The following is a 14,289-nucleotide window of genomic DNA, read 5'->3' as shown; positions in this document are numbered from 1 at the left end:
TTTGAACGGCCTTTTAAAAACGGTAGATTGAATACAAAAATAAAAACAGGAAAATGGTAGAAGAACCACAAAAACCGGTAGACCTGGCAAATGAATCCGTATTGATTGATGAATACTATTTATTTTAGATAAGAAAAAGTGAACATTTCTGTAAATTCAAAAGACCTAATTTCATAAAGACAACTTAAAAATTAGGCAAAACACAGCGCATAAATAAAACATGACAAATGTTAACGACAATAACACAATAAACTAGATGTGTCAGAAAAATGTATTAATTCCTTTAAAAATAAAATATTTTAACACTTTGAAAATAAAAATAATTTAAATAGAGATTGAAGTTGATTTTTTTGGTAAAATGCGAAAAAACATAATTTTCCGCACTAGTTAAGTAAATAACAATTTTTTGTTATTTAAACGCGCGTGCATCTAGCAAAATGCAAAACCGTATTAATATTTATACGGCGATGATTTCTATCTCGATACGATTGCAAAACAAATAAATAAGCCATTTGATATCATGGCAAAACGGGCGGCGAGTGTTCACAAGAAATGTTCAATTCGTGGTTGGTAAAAGCTCACGATTAGCATCGGAAAGCACGTTGCGATTTTTATGAAAAATCGAAATTTACAGTAGCATATCTACTTACTCACAATGCAAATGGAATTTTCTCAACGCTATTCAAATTTATAATATTACCTGTCTCTACAGGTAATCAGATTCATTGCAGTTATTGCTTATTGCTGTTCGAGTTTATGATTCCATTCCATATTTGGTTGGAATTGCACTTGAAAGCTATACAAAGTCTGCTCGTAAATGGAATTTTACGTTATCTGGAATTTTGCAATAAAACCAGATTTGAAAAAAAATCACTCAACTTGAAGAATTTTTTTTGTTTTATTTTTAAGTTGGTATTTATGGAATTTGTAATATGATTGATTGACATGAATTATTACTAATAGTGGTTTAGGATCCTACAACTGTAACAAGTAAAATTGGAAAATTCAGTGTGACAGGAAAATTTACTAATTTTACTCCAAGAATGTTGTGTTGCAATCATTACTAATTTTGTAAATAGCCAGTTAACTTAGATTAACCCGAATGGCTTAACGATTTCGACTTTCTCCCCAAATTGTCTTCCCGACTGTCTTTTCCTCCCTCGGGACGAGAATCCGGGATCTCCATTAAAGACAATAACGTTCTGTTTACCGAGCATCAGGGCAACTATATTAAATTCTATCGATTTTGGCTGAGTAAACAATTTGATGTGATCTGCTTCAAATCAGACTATATTTTGGTTTAAAAACTACCATTTTAGTAGACTTCCTTGAATATTAATAACAATCAGTACTTGAAGAATTTATGTATTAGACGTGTTTAGTAAGGGGACATCAGTGGAATATTTAATATTCCATAACGAAAAACTTTTATGATTAACATGAAATTAACGTACAAAACGACTTATTACGCAAAGTGCTTGTTCAACTTTATGGAGGATCGCTTTAACGAATGTTAAGTTAAAATGTTGATTGAATGTAACTTTTTTACCGGAATCACTTAATTGTGATCGGGACATACCAGTAGATGTTGATTATAGGTCTGATATAGGCAGAACGAATCTCCAACTAATAATCATTAGAGGAATATGTCCAGCTATTGGCCATTACCCTTAAAATGTCAATGTCACGTGAGAATTCAACCAATAAAAGCCAGCAATTTCCGATTTTCAGTTGGAAACCAGTTTGAAATTGCCTCTACGAACAGACCTTATCGAGTTTATAAACTAGAAAGTGTTGTCAAGTCAAAATACTTAATGGCTGTAGAAAATTTAGTTTTGACATTAATGACAGTGTGTTTTAAGGGATAATTTATCTAATTTATCTAACAGTCAATTGACTACTGTCAAAAAAACTGTCATAAATCTCAGCAACACGTTTTATATAGCAAGAAATGCAGTTGCTGCAAGAAATGCAAATACCAAGGCAATTACTGCAAGAAATGTTTTCTAAATCCTAATTTTTAGAACTTTTTGAGCACAGTTTGACAGTTTCGACGTTAGTGACAGTTATCAGATGGTTCTAGGACACTATTTAGCTAGTCAGTCACGTGACAATCGTCATAAATCTCAGAAACACGTCTTGTCTCTAAAACTGTGTTAAATTGTAATTCGTGCAAATTCTAGGCAAAATTTCACAGTTTTGATATTACTGATAGATATCACGTGGATTTAGAGAATCATTTAGCTAGACACTCACGTGACTACTGTCAAAATAGCTGCCATAAATCTCAGAAACATGCTCTAAATCAAATTCTGCAAAAAAACTATTTTAAACACCGGCAACTTTTTTTTTACACCTTTGGAGCATAGTTTGATAGTTTTGACGTTAGTGAGAGTTTTATAACTTGACGGTCACGTGACAGTTGTTTAAATAACTGTCATAGATATGACAGTTCTGACATTAGTGGCAGATATCACGTGGTGTTGGAGGATATTTTAGCTAGGCAGTAACGTGACCCAATTGGAGTTAGAAAATTACGGTTTTAAGCAGATTTTTGGAATCCTCATTAAATTTCCTATTCGATAACTTTAAAAAACACTACAAATTTTTATACAGTCAGGGAGAAAAGGGGTGTCAAAGTTTGAACTGCCAGAAACACAGTTTGAACGGACAGTCAAGGACAAAATCGCCTGTAAAACTCACTTGTAGTAAGAAAATTACTGTTTTAAGCACATTTTCAGAATCCTAATTAAATTTCCTATTCAATAACCTATAAAACATTACAAAATTTGTTAAAGTCAGGAAAAAAAGCGATGTCAAAATTTGAACTAGAAAAGAAAAGCGGTGACAAAGTTTGAATTACCAGAAACACAGTTTGAAAGCACAGTCAGGGACCAAATCGCCTGTAAAACGCACTTGGAGTAAGAAAATGACTGTTTTAAGCACATTTTTGGAATCCTCATTAAATTTCCTATCCAATAACCTAAAAAAACACTACAAAATTTATTACAGTCTGGAAAAAAAGCGATGTCAAAGTTTGAATTACCAGAAACACAGTTTGAAAGGACAGGCAAGGACAAAATCGCCTATAAAACTCACTTGTAGTAAGAAAATTACTGTTTTAAGCACATTTTCAGAATCCTCATTAAATTTCCTATCCAATAACCTAAAAAAACATTACAAAATTTGTTACAGTCAGGAAGAAAAGCGGTGACAAAGTTTGAATTACCAGAAACACAGTTTGAAAGCACAGTCAGGGACAAAATCGCCTGTAAAACTCACTTGCAGTAAGAAAATTACTGTTTTAAGCACATTTTCAGAATCCTCATTAAATTTCCTATCCAATAACCTAAAAAAACACTACAAAATTTATTACAGTCTGGAAGAAAAGCGGTGACAAAGTTTGAATTACCAGAAACACAGTTTGAAAGGACAGGCAAGGACAAAATCGCCTGTAAAACTCATTTCTAGTAAGAAAATTACTGTTTTAAGCACATTTTCAGAATCCTCATTAAATTTCCTATCCAATAACCTAAAAAAACATTACAAAATTTGTTACAGTCAGGAAGAAAAGCGGTGACAAAGTTTGAATTACCAGAAACACAGTTTGAAAGCACAGTCAGGGACAAAATCGCCTGTAAAACTCACTTGTAGTAAGAAAATTACTGTTTTAAGCACATTTTCAGAATCCTCATTAAATTTCCTATCCAATAACCTAAAAAAACACTACAAAATTTATTACAGTCTGGAAGAAAAGCGGTGACAAAGTTTGAATTACCAGAAACACAGTTTGAAAGGACAGGCAAGGACAAAATCGCCTGTAAAACTCATTTCTAGTAAGAAAATTACTGTTTTAAGCACATTTTCAGAATCCTCATTAAATTTCCTATCCAATAACCTAAAAAAACATTACAAAATTTGTTACAGTCAGGAAGAAAAGCGGTGACAAAGTTTGAATTACCAGAAACACAGTTTGAAAGCACAGTCAGGGACAAAATCGCCTGTAAAACTCACTTGTAGTAAGAAAATTACTGTTTTAAGCACATTTTCAGAATCCTCATTAAATTTCCTATCCAATAACCTAAAAAAACATTACAAAATTTGTTAAAGTCAGGAAAAAAGCGATGTCAAAGTTTGAATTACCAGAAACACAGTTTGAAAGGACAGGCAAGGACAAAATCGCCTATAAAACTCACTTGTAGTAATAAAATTAATGTTTTAAGCACATTTTTGGAATCCTCATTAAATTTCCTATCCAATAACCTAAAAAAACATTACAAAATTTGTTACAGTCAGGAAGAAAAGCGGTGACAAAGTTTGAATTACCAGAAACACAGTTTGAAAGCACAGTCAGGGACAAAATCGCCTGTAAAACTCATTTCTAGTAAGAAAATTACTGTTTTAAGCACATTTTTGGAATCCTCATTAAATTTTCTATCCAATAACCGGAAAAAACACTACAAAATTTATTACAGTCTGGAAAAAAAGCGATGTCAAAGTTTGAACTAGCAGAAACACAGTTTGAAAGGACAGTCAAGGACAAAATGGCCTATAAAACTCACTTATAGTAAGAAAATTACTGTTTTAAACACATTTTCAGAATCCTCATTAAATTTCCTATTCAATAACATAAAAAACATTGCAAAATTTGTTAAAGTCAGGAAAAAAAGCGATGTCAAAATTTGAACTACCAGAAACACAGTTTGAAAGGATAGTCAAGGACAAAATCGCCTGTAAAACTCACTTGTAGTAAGAAAATTACTGTTTTAAGCACATTTTTGGAATCCCCATTAAATTTCCTATCCAATAACCTAAAGAAACACTACAAATTTTCTTACAGTCAGGAAGAATAGCGGTGACAAAGTTTGAATTACCAGAAACACAGTTTGAAAGCACAGTCAGGGACATAATCGCCTGTAAAATCCACTTGGAGTGAGAAAATTACTATTTTAAGCACATTTTTGGAATCCTCATTAAATTTACTATCCGAATAACCTGAAAAAAACTACAAAAAAATACATGTGTATTTTTGGAGATATAAAATGTTTCACAACCCACACAATGGCAATGTTATTAAAAGTGGTAGATTATATACCAAAAAAAAAACAGTAGATATACCGTTTTAACGGTAAACCTGGCAACATTGAAACTAAAAGACATTATGAATGTTTTGGTATTCGAACGATAATTTTCCTGGGATTAGATCGAGTGAAATGAATTTCAAAACTCGGCAGGTTTTTCAAGACTAAACACCGCCATTGCAGGAAAAATGTGGTTGGTCGTCTCGTGTTTCTGGCCAAAAAGCGAGCTTAAATTAACTTGGAGAGCTTTTAAATAATTTGCGGCACGTTTAGTGTTTTTTTGATGACAGACAGACTCGTAAAGTAGATGCGATTAGTGTGTTTGGACACGGTTCACGAGACTTTCCAAACTTACAAACGCAAAGACATAAGAAAGCTGCTTAGTACCAGGTCACTTAAAATATACAGTTTAAGTTTATTTTTAATAGTTATTTATGTATTAAGTTATTAATAAATTTTGACAATTATTGCATTTGCTGTGCATTGGAACTCATTGGAACCTCCTGGAGCAAAATAAAAAAATTGCCAAAATGTGCAAATTTGCTTTTTGCAATTTTTGTAACTTTTTTTTTATTTTTTTATTTAATTTTTATTTGAACTCTTATAAATTTCACTTAAACGTCATTAGAAAAAGGATAAAAAATACTACAAAATGAGCCAAAACTGGCCTCTCTAGCTCTTACCCTTACTGAGATATTGAATCTTAAAAAGTACTTAAAATGGCCCCTAATACCCCAAATTCTTTCAATTTTTTTGAAAAATAAAAAAATTTCAAGTGCTGTTTTTGTACTTATTTTACTTAATTCAAGGTCCTTTGGTATAAATATGCCATTTGCTGGGCATTAGAACACTGCTGGAGCAAAATGAAAAAATTCCAAAATTGCACTTTTTGCAAAAATAGCATTATTTTAATTTTTAAATGATTGTAACTTTTTTATTTGAACTCCTATAGATTTCACTTAAACGTCATTAGAAAAAGGGTAAAAAATACTTCAATATGAGCCAAAACTGACCTCTCTAGCTCTTCATGTTACCGAGATATTGAATTGAATTTTCTCGCGTGACTTATTTTCAACATAACACACTAGTACCATAAATAACTATTATTCTCCGATATTACTTAATTGGTTTACTTCGATTTATTTTACTTGTCAAATAGACATTCTAGATAAAATGTTGCCCTTGAAGTGTTCTACTATCCTGCAAATTTCAACAATCTAACTCTCTAATCGTTTCGGAGATAAATTAACAAAAATTGTTACACTGGATTCTATAATAATTCTATTTTTTTCTGAACATGTTTCTAATTTTTCCGGTTTTCCATGAAAACTACTCAATTTAGGGCAAAAAGACATTCTTGACAAAATGTTGCACTTGAAGGGTTCTACCCACCGCGCAAATTTCAACGATTCTAACTCTAACCGTTTCTGAGATATACACACAAATTTGCGAACCAAAAAAAAAACTAATTTTTGTTCCCTTTGATCGCCGAAATTGTACGCCAATGTCGAAACCAACTGATCAAACTCCATGAAGCATGGGGGACAGATACAAAGTATTAATACACCCCCTCGATTAATCCTGTAAGCAGTAAGGGTTAATTTATTTCGGATTCCCCATTACGTTAGGGTGACATTTCTTTTTATCGTATTATTCAGTCGTATATTAGTTTCGAGAGAACGATGCTTGTTCCGTTATTTATCGAAGCGTTTATTTAATTTTCTGCTGTGTAACACGAACAACAAAGGGATCGGCTTGTATATTTAGTTTATTTGATCCATCAACCGAATCGGTTTATTCAATATTAAACGAGGGGGGATGCACTTAACCACTTAATGCTCCAGTAAAATCTTAAAATGGCGTTCAAATTGCATTTTTAGATTTTTTTATTTCTGCTCTATGTTCGAAACGAGGGGCAGTGTTGCCAAGTCAAAATATTGAATGACGGTAGAATAATCAAAGTCAAAAAACGGTAGATCAAAACAAGTTCGTTCATTTTACGTTATTATACAGGGTGTCTTTTAATATTGTCAAAAATTTGATTTATAAAAACCGTACTTAAAAAATACAGATTTTTCAATTTTTTTATTAATAATTGTTTTCTAAGTTTTGACATTAATGACAGATATCACGTGGTTTTAAAGGATAATTTAGCTAGGCAGTCACGTGACCATTGTCGAAATCGTAAATCTCAAAAACACTCTTTATATCGAATACTGCAAGAAAACGTTTCTAAACCCTGACTTTTGCAATTTTAGAGCACAGTTCGACAGTTTTGACGTTAGTGGCAGTTGTCACGTGATTGTAGAACAATATTTAGCTTGACGGTCACGTGAAAATTGTCAAAATAACTGTCGTAAATCTAAAAAACACGTTTTATATCAAATACTACAAGAAACGTTTCTAAACCCTGACTTTTGCAACTTTAGAGCATAGTTTGACAGTTTTGACGTTAGTGGCAGTTGTCACGTGACTGTAAAACACTATTTAGCTAGACGGTTACGTGACATTTGTCAAAATAACTGCCATAATTCTCAGAAGCACATTTTATATCAAATACTGAAAAAAAAACGTTTCTAAACCCTAATTTTTGCAAGTTTTGAGCACAGTTTGACAGTTTTGACATTAATGGCAGTTGTCACGTGATTGTAGAATACTATTTAGCTAGACGGTCACGTGAAAATCGTCAAAATAACTATCGAAAATCTCAAAAATTTGTTTTATATCGAATACCACAAGAAACGTTTCTAAACCCTGACTTTTGCAACTTTAGAGCATAGTTTGACAGTTTTGACGTTAGTGGCAGTTGTCACGTGATTGTAAAACACTATTTAGCTAGACGGTCACGTGAAAATTGTCAAAATAACTGTCGTAAATCTCAAAAACACGTTTTATATCAATTACTGAATGAAAACGTTTCTAAACTCTGATTTTTGCAACTTTTGAGCACAGTTTGACAGTTTTGACGTTAGTGGCAGTTGTCACGTGATTGTAGAACACTATTTAGCTAGACGGTCATGTGAAAATTGTCAAAATAACTGTCGTAAATCTCAACACACGTTTTATATCAAATACTGCAATAAAACGTTTCTAAACCCTGATTTTTGCAACTTTTGAGCACAGTTTGACAGTTTTGACGTTAGTGGCAGTTGTCACGTGATTGTAGAACACTATTTAGCTTGACGATCACGTGAAAATTGTCAAAATAACTATCGAAAATCTCAAAAATTTGTTTTATATCGAATACCACAAGAAACGTTTCTAAACCCTGACTTTTGCAACTTTAGAGCATAGTTTGACAGTTTTGACGTTAGTGGCAGTTGTCACGTGATTGCAGAACACTATTTAGCTAGACGGTCACACATTAAATTTCCTATCCAAAAACACTATTACATTTGGTACAGTCAGGGAGAAAAGCGGTGTTAAAATTGAAACTGACAGTTTGAAATAACAGTTAGAAACGAAATCGCCTGTAAAACCCACTTGGAGTGAGAAAATTACTGTTTTAAGCACATTTTTGGAATCCTTATGAAATTTCCTATTCAGTAACCTAAAAAACACTACATAAATTTGGTACTGTCAGGAAGAAAAGCGGTGTCAAATTTTGAACTGCCAGAAACACAGTTTGAAGACAGTCAGGGACAAAATTGCCTGTAAAACCCACTTCGTGTGAGAAAAAGAAATTTTTGAAATCCTCATTAAATTTCCTATCCAAAAACCTGAAAAAAACACTATAAAATTTGGTACAGTCAGTGAGAAAAGCAATGTCCAAATTAGAACTGCCAGAAACACAGTTTGAAAAGACAGTCAGGGACAAAATCGCTTCTCAAACCCACTTGGAGTGAGAAAATGACTGTTTTAAGTACATTTTTGGAATCCTTATTAAATTCCCTATCCAATAACCTGAAAAAACATTGCAAAATTTGGTACAGTCAGTGAGAAAAGCAATGTCAAACTTAGAACTGCCAGAAACACAGTTTGACACTTCCAACTGGAAAACATTGAGTTTTTCACTGAATAACTGGTCAAAAGAAGCACCACACAATCGGTTTATTGATTTCAAAATAGAAAAAGTGCGTGCACGTCACTGGTTAGACAGAATCGAATAAATATTGCGGTATCGTTGCGATAAGAGCATGACACGTAAAACGGGGGACGTTCAAAATGGACCTAATCAAAGTTTTCGCCTCGTCACTAACGTTCATCTCGTATTCATGTATATCCACTTATTTTTCTTCTTCTTGTTCGGTTAAGTGCCACAAGATGAATTTGCACCGGGAAATTATTCAGCCTTAATGGCCACCAGATATGGATTCAGTAAATTCGGTTTCATGCTGACATTTTTAAAATTTCAATTTTAAAAGAAGTAGTGCAAGTAGCAATAAAGTCAGCAAAAGATGAGGGAAAGCTCCTGGTCAGAAAACTCCGTCTCGTGCCACAAAATGTAGTCGTCCAGAATTCTTCAACCCGCAGTTTCCAAAGTAAGGATAGCAGTGATGATAGCCAACTTCGGAAATTGAAATGCTACATGAAGAAGAAAAAGAGATGCTATTTTTTGCATTTGGAATTAACGTTTTGTCAATATTAAAGCACAATAGCTAAAGTTAGTTAATACAATAAATAGTATATTGTCACGTTTAAATTGTAAAGCCGTTTTGGCTCAGCAAGTTACTCGACACTTACGTTTATTATTTTAATAAACGCTTTTACCGACAAAACCACTTTTACAACCATATTTGCATTTGTTAGACAATAATGAGGACAGCTTTCTGGAAGGTGTGGCATTTACGATTATTATAATTTGGTTTACTATTTCATTATTTTACGAACTCGGTGTGCGGGTTGCAGAATTCGGGACTTCTACATCTTGTGGCACGAGACGGAGTCTCCGACCGTCTGCCTTACTAACGGATGGTTACGGAACTGACCGTAACCTTGCCTCGTACATTTTATTATTTAGCCATCTTCGAATATCTGCTTAAATTTAATAATTTCTATATGTATTGTCCAGTCAAAACAGTTGGTTTTGTGAGGACTAAACAGGAAAATACAAAATTATTTCAAACATAAAATTTGGCAAATCTGCTTTGTTCTTAGATTGAGACTAATAAAGAAAAGCACATATTTGCATTTTGCACAAAAATTTGTTTACTTTAAGCTTTAGTAACATAACTAACTATTTATTTTCATTTATTGGTGTTATTTGTTTTCAGCCTGCGATTGTCATCAACACGCGCGTAGATGCAGATTCAACATGGAACTGTACAAGTTGTCCGGTCGAGTGTCCGGAGGTGTTTGCTTAAAGTGTCGTCACTACACTGCCGGTAGACATTGTCACTATTGTCGTGAAGGATTTTACAAGGACCCGACCAAGTCCATTACGCACAGGAAGGCGTGTAAACGTAAGTTTTTCCACTTTAATTTTACTTGCAATATACCCAAAAATTGTTCATTACAAAAAAAAGTTTATAGAGCATATTGAAGGTTCTGAACTACTTTAGAGGCATTTGGAAATCTGAGATGGTTCTAGAAATTTGTTGGAAGCCTTTAGACTGTTCCAACAGCTTTTGGAAGCTTCTATGCTGCTTTAGAAGCATTTGGAAGATTGTAGATACTGTTTTGGAAGCTTTAGGAATTTCTACAGTGTTTTGGAAGCTCTTTAAATGTTTTTAGACTACCTCAGAAGTATTAAGAAGGTTGATGAACAGTTCAAAGAGAATATTGAAGGTTCTGAACTACTTTAGGGGCATTTAGAAATCTTAGATGGTTCTAGAAATTGTTGGAAGCCTTTAAACTGTTCCAACAGCTTTTGAATGCTTCTAGATCCTGTTTTGGAAGCTTTAGGAGTTTCTACAGTGTTTTAAAAGCTCTTCAAATGTTTTTAGACTACTTCAGAAGCATTAAGAAGGTTGATGCAGAGTTTAAAGAGCATATGGAAGGTTCTGAACTACTTTAGAGGCATTTGGAAATCTTAGATGGTTCTAGAAATTGTTGGAAGCCTTTAAACTGTTCCAACAGCTTTTGGATGCTTCTAGATACTGTTTTGGAAGCTTTAGGAGTTTCTACAGTGTTTTAAAAGCTCTTCAAATGTTTTTAGACTACTTCGGAAGCATTAAGAAGGATGATGAACAGTTTAAACAGAATATTGAAGGTTCTGAACTACTTTAGAGACATTTGGAAATCTGCGATGGCTCTAGAAATTGTTGGAAGCCTTTAGACTGTTCCAACAGCTTTTGGATGCTTCTAGATACTGTTTTGGAAGCTTTAGGAGTTTCTACAGTGTTTTGAAAGCTCTTCAAATGTTTTTAGACTACTTCAGAAGCATTAAGAAGGTTGATGCAGAGTTTAAAGAGCATATGGAAGGTTCTGAACTACTTTAGAGGCATTTGGAAATCTTAGATGGTTCTAGAAATTGTTGGAAGCCTTTAAACTGTTCCAACAGCTTTTGGATGCTTCTAGATACTGTTTTGGAAGCTTTAGGAGTTTCTACAGTGTTTTAAAAGCTCTTCAAATGTTTTTAGACTACTTCAGAAGCATTAAGAAGGTTGATGAGCAGTTTAAAGAGAATATTGAAGGTTCTGAACTACTTTAGGAGTATTTGGAAATCTTAGATGGTTATAGAATTTGTTGGAAGCCTTTAAACTGTTCCAACAGCTTTTGGATGCTTCTAGATACTGTTTTGGAAGCTTTAGGAGTTTCTACAGTGTTTTAAAAGCTCTTCAAATGTTTTTAGACTACTTCGGAAGCATTAAGAAGGATGATGAACAGTTTAAACAGAATATTGAAGGTTCTGAACTACTTTAGAGACATTTGGAAATCTTAGATGGTTCTAGAAATTGTTGGAAGCCTTTAGACTGTTCCAACAGCTTTTGGAAGCTTCTAGATACTGTTTTGGAAGCTTTAGGAGTTTCTACAGTGTTTTGAAAGCTCTTCAAATGTTTTTAGACTACTTCAGAAGCATTAAGAAGGTTGATGCAGAGTTTAAAGAGCATATGGAAGGTTCTGAACTACTTTAGAGGCATTTGGAAATCTTAGATGGTTCTAGAAATTGTTGGAAGCCTTTAAACTGTTCCAACAGCTTTTGGATGCTTCTAGATACTGTTTTGGAAGCTTTAGGAGTTTCTACAGTGTTTTAAAAGCTCTTCAAATGTTTTTAGACTACTTCAGAAGCATTAAGAAGGTTGATGAGCAGTTTAAAGAGAATATTGAAGGTTCTGAACTACTTTAGGAGTATTTGGAAATCTTAGATGGTTATAGAATTTGTTGGAAGCCTTTAAACTGTTCCAACAGCTTTTGGATGCTTCTAGATACTGTTTTGGAAGCTTTAGGAGTTTCTACAGTGTTTTAAAAGCTCTTCAAATGTTTTTAGACTACTTCGGAAGCATTAAGAAGGATGATGAACAGTTTAAACAGAATATTGAAGGTTCTGAACTACTTTAGAGACATTTGGAAATCTGCGATGGCTCTAGAAATTGTTGGAAGCCTTTAGACTGTTCCAACAGCTTTTGGATGCTTCTAGATACTGTTTTGGAAGCTTTAGGAGTTTCTACAGTGTTTTGAAAGCTCTTCAAATGTTTTTAGACTACTTCAGAAGCATTAAGAAGGTTGATGCAGAGTTTAAAGAGCATATGGAAGGTTCTGAACTACTTTAGAGGCATTTGGAAATCTTAGATGGTTCTAGAAATTGTTGGAAGCCTTTAAACTGTTCCAACAGCTTTTGGATGCTTCTAGATACTGTTTTGGAAGCTTTAGGAGTTTCTACAGTGTTTTAAAAGCTCTTCAAATGTTTTTAGACTACTTCAGAAGCATTAAGAAGGTTGATGAGCAGTTTAAAGAGAATATTGAAGGTTCTGAACTACTTTAGGAGTATTTGGAAATCTTAGATGGTTATAGAATTTGTTGGAAGCCTTTAAACTGTTCCAACAGCTTTTGGATGCTTCTAGATACTGTTTTGGAAGCTTTAGGAGTTTCTACAGTGTTTTAAAAGCTCTTCAAATGTTTTTAGACTACTTCGGAAGCATTAAGAAGGATGATGAACAGTTTAAACAGAATATTGAAGGTTCTGAACTACTTTAGAGACATTTGGAAATCTTAGATGGTTCTAGAAATTCTTGGAAGCCTTTAGACTGTTCCAACAGCTTTTGGAAGCTTCTAGATACTGTTTTGGAAGCTATAGGAGTTTCTACAGTGTTTTGGAAGCTCTTCAAATGTTTTTACACTACTTTAGAAGCATTAAGAAGGTTGATGAACAGTTTAAAGAGCATATTGAAGGTTCTGAACTACTTTAGAGGCATTTGGAAATCTTAGATGATTCTAGAAATTGTTGGAAGCCTTTAGACTGTTCCAACAGCTTTTGGAAGCTTCTATACTGCTTTAGGAGCATTTGGATGCTTCTAGATACTGTTTTGGAAGCTTTAGGAGTTTCTACAGTGTTTTGGAAGCTCTTCAAATGTTTTTAGACTACTTCAGAAGTATTAAGAAGGTTGATGAACAGTTCAAAGAGAATATTAAAGGTTTTGAACTATTTTAGGGGCATTTGGAAATCTTAGATTGTTCTCGAAATTCTTGGAAGCCTTTAAACTGTTCCAACAGCTTTTGGATGCTTCTAGATACTGTTTTGGAAGCTTTAGGAGTTTTTACAGTGTTTTGGAAGTTCTTCAAATGTTTTTACACTACTTTAGAAGCATTAAGAAGGTTGATGAACAGTTTAAAGAGCATATTGAAGGTTCTGAACTACTTTAGAGGCATTTGGAAATCTTAGATGGTTCTAGAAATTTGTTGGAAGCCTTTAGATTGTTCCAATAGCTTTTGGATGCTTCTACATACTGTTTTAAAAGCTTTAGGAGGTTCTGCATTGTTTTGGAAGCTCTTTAAATGTTTTTAGACTACTTCAGAAGCATTTAGAAAGTTTATGGAAAGTTTAAAAAGCATATTGAAGGTTTTGGACTGCTTTAGGGGCATTTGGAAATCTTAAATAGTTCCAAAAATTTTTGAAAGTTTTTAAACTGCTCTAGAATCATACGGCAGCTTTTAGACTAAATCTTCTAAGATCCTCTGGACTAGTTGAAGTGCATTTGGAAGCTTTTAGACTGTTCTAAATTTTTAAGGCTTCTTCAGCTTCTAGGCTGTTTCAACAGCATTTGGAAGCTCCTAGACTGATTTGAAAAGTTTTTGTCTACTTCAGAAGTATTTTCAACTGGTTTTCGAG

General features: G+C 33.5%; 1 protein-coding gene across 1 annotated transcript in view; it reads left to right on the top strand.

Moving 5' to 3' along the window:
- NetA (Netrin-A) overlaps nucleotides 1-14,289 on the top strand; it is a 310,841-nt gene that overhangs the window by 144,874 nt on the left and 151,678 nt on the right. The window contains exon 2 of the mRNA XM_081975751.1: nucleotides 10,295-10,483. Within this exon, the coding sequence (XP_081831877.1) occupies nucleotides 10,295-10,483 (189 nt within the window). The remainder of the gene's footprint in view (nucleotides 1-10,294; nucleotides 10,484-14,289) is intronic.

The sequence above is a fragment of the Ips typographus genome, linkage group LG3 (genome assembly GCF_016097725.1).
Source record: "Ips typographus isolate SLU linkage group LG3, UJ_Ityp_2.0, whole genome shotgun sequence".
NCBI classification, from domain to species: Eukaryota; Metazoa; Arthropoda; class Insecta; order Coleoptera; family Curculionidae; genus Ips; species Ips typographus.
This window is presented reverse-complemented; position numbering and strand designations above follow the sequence as displayed.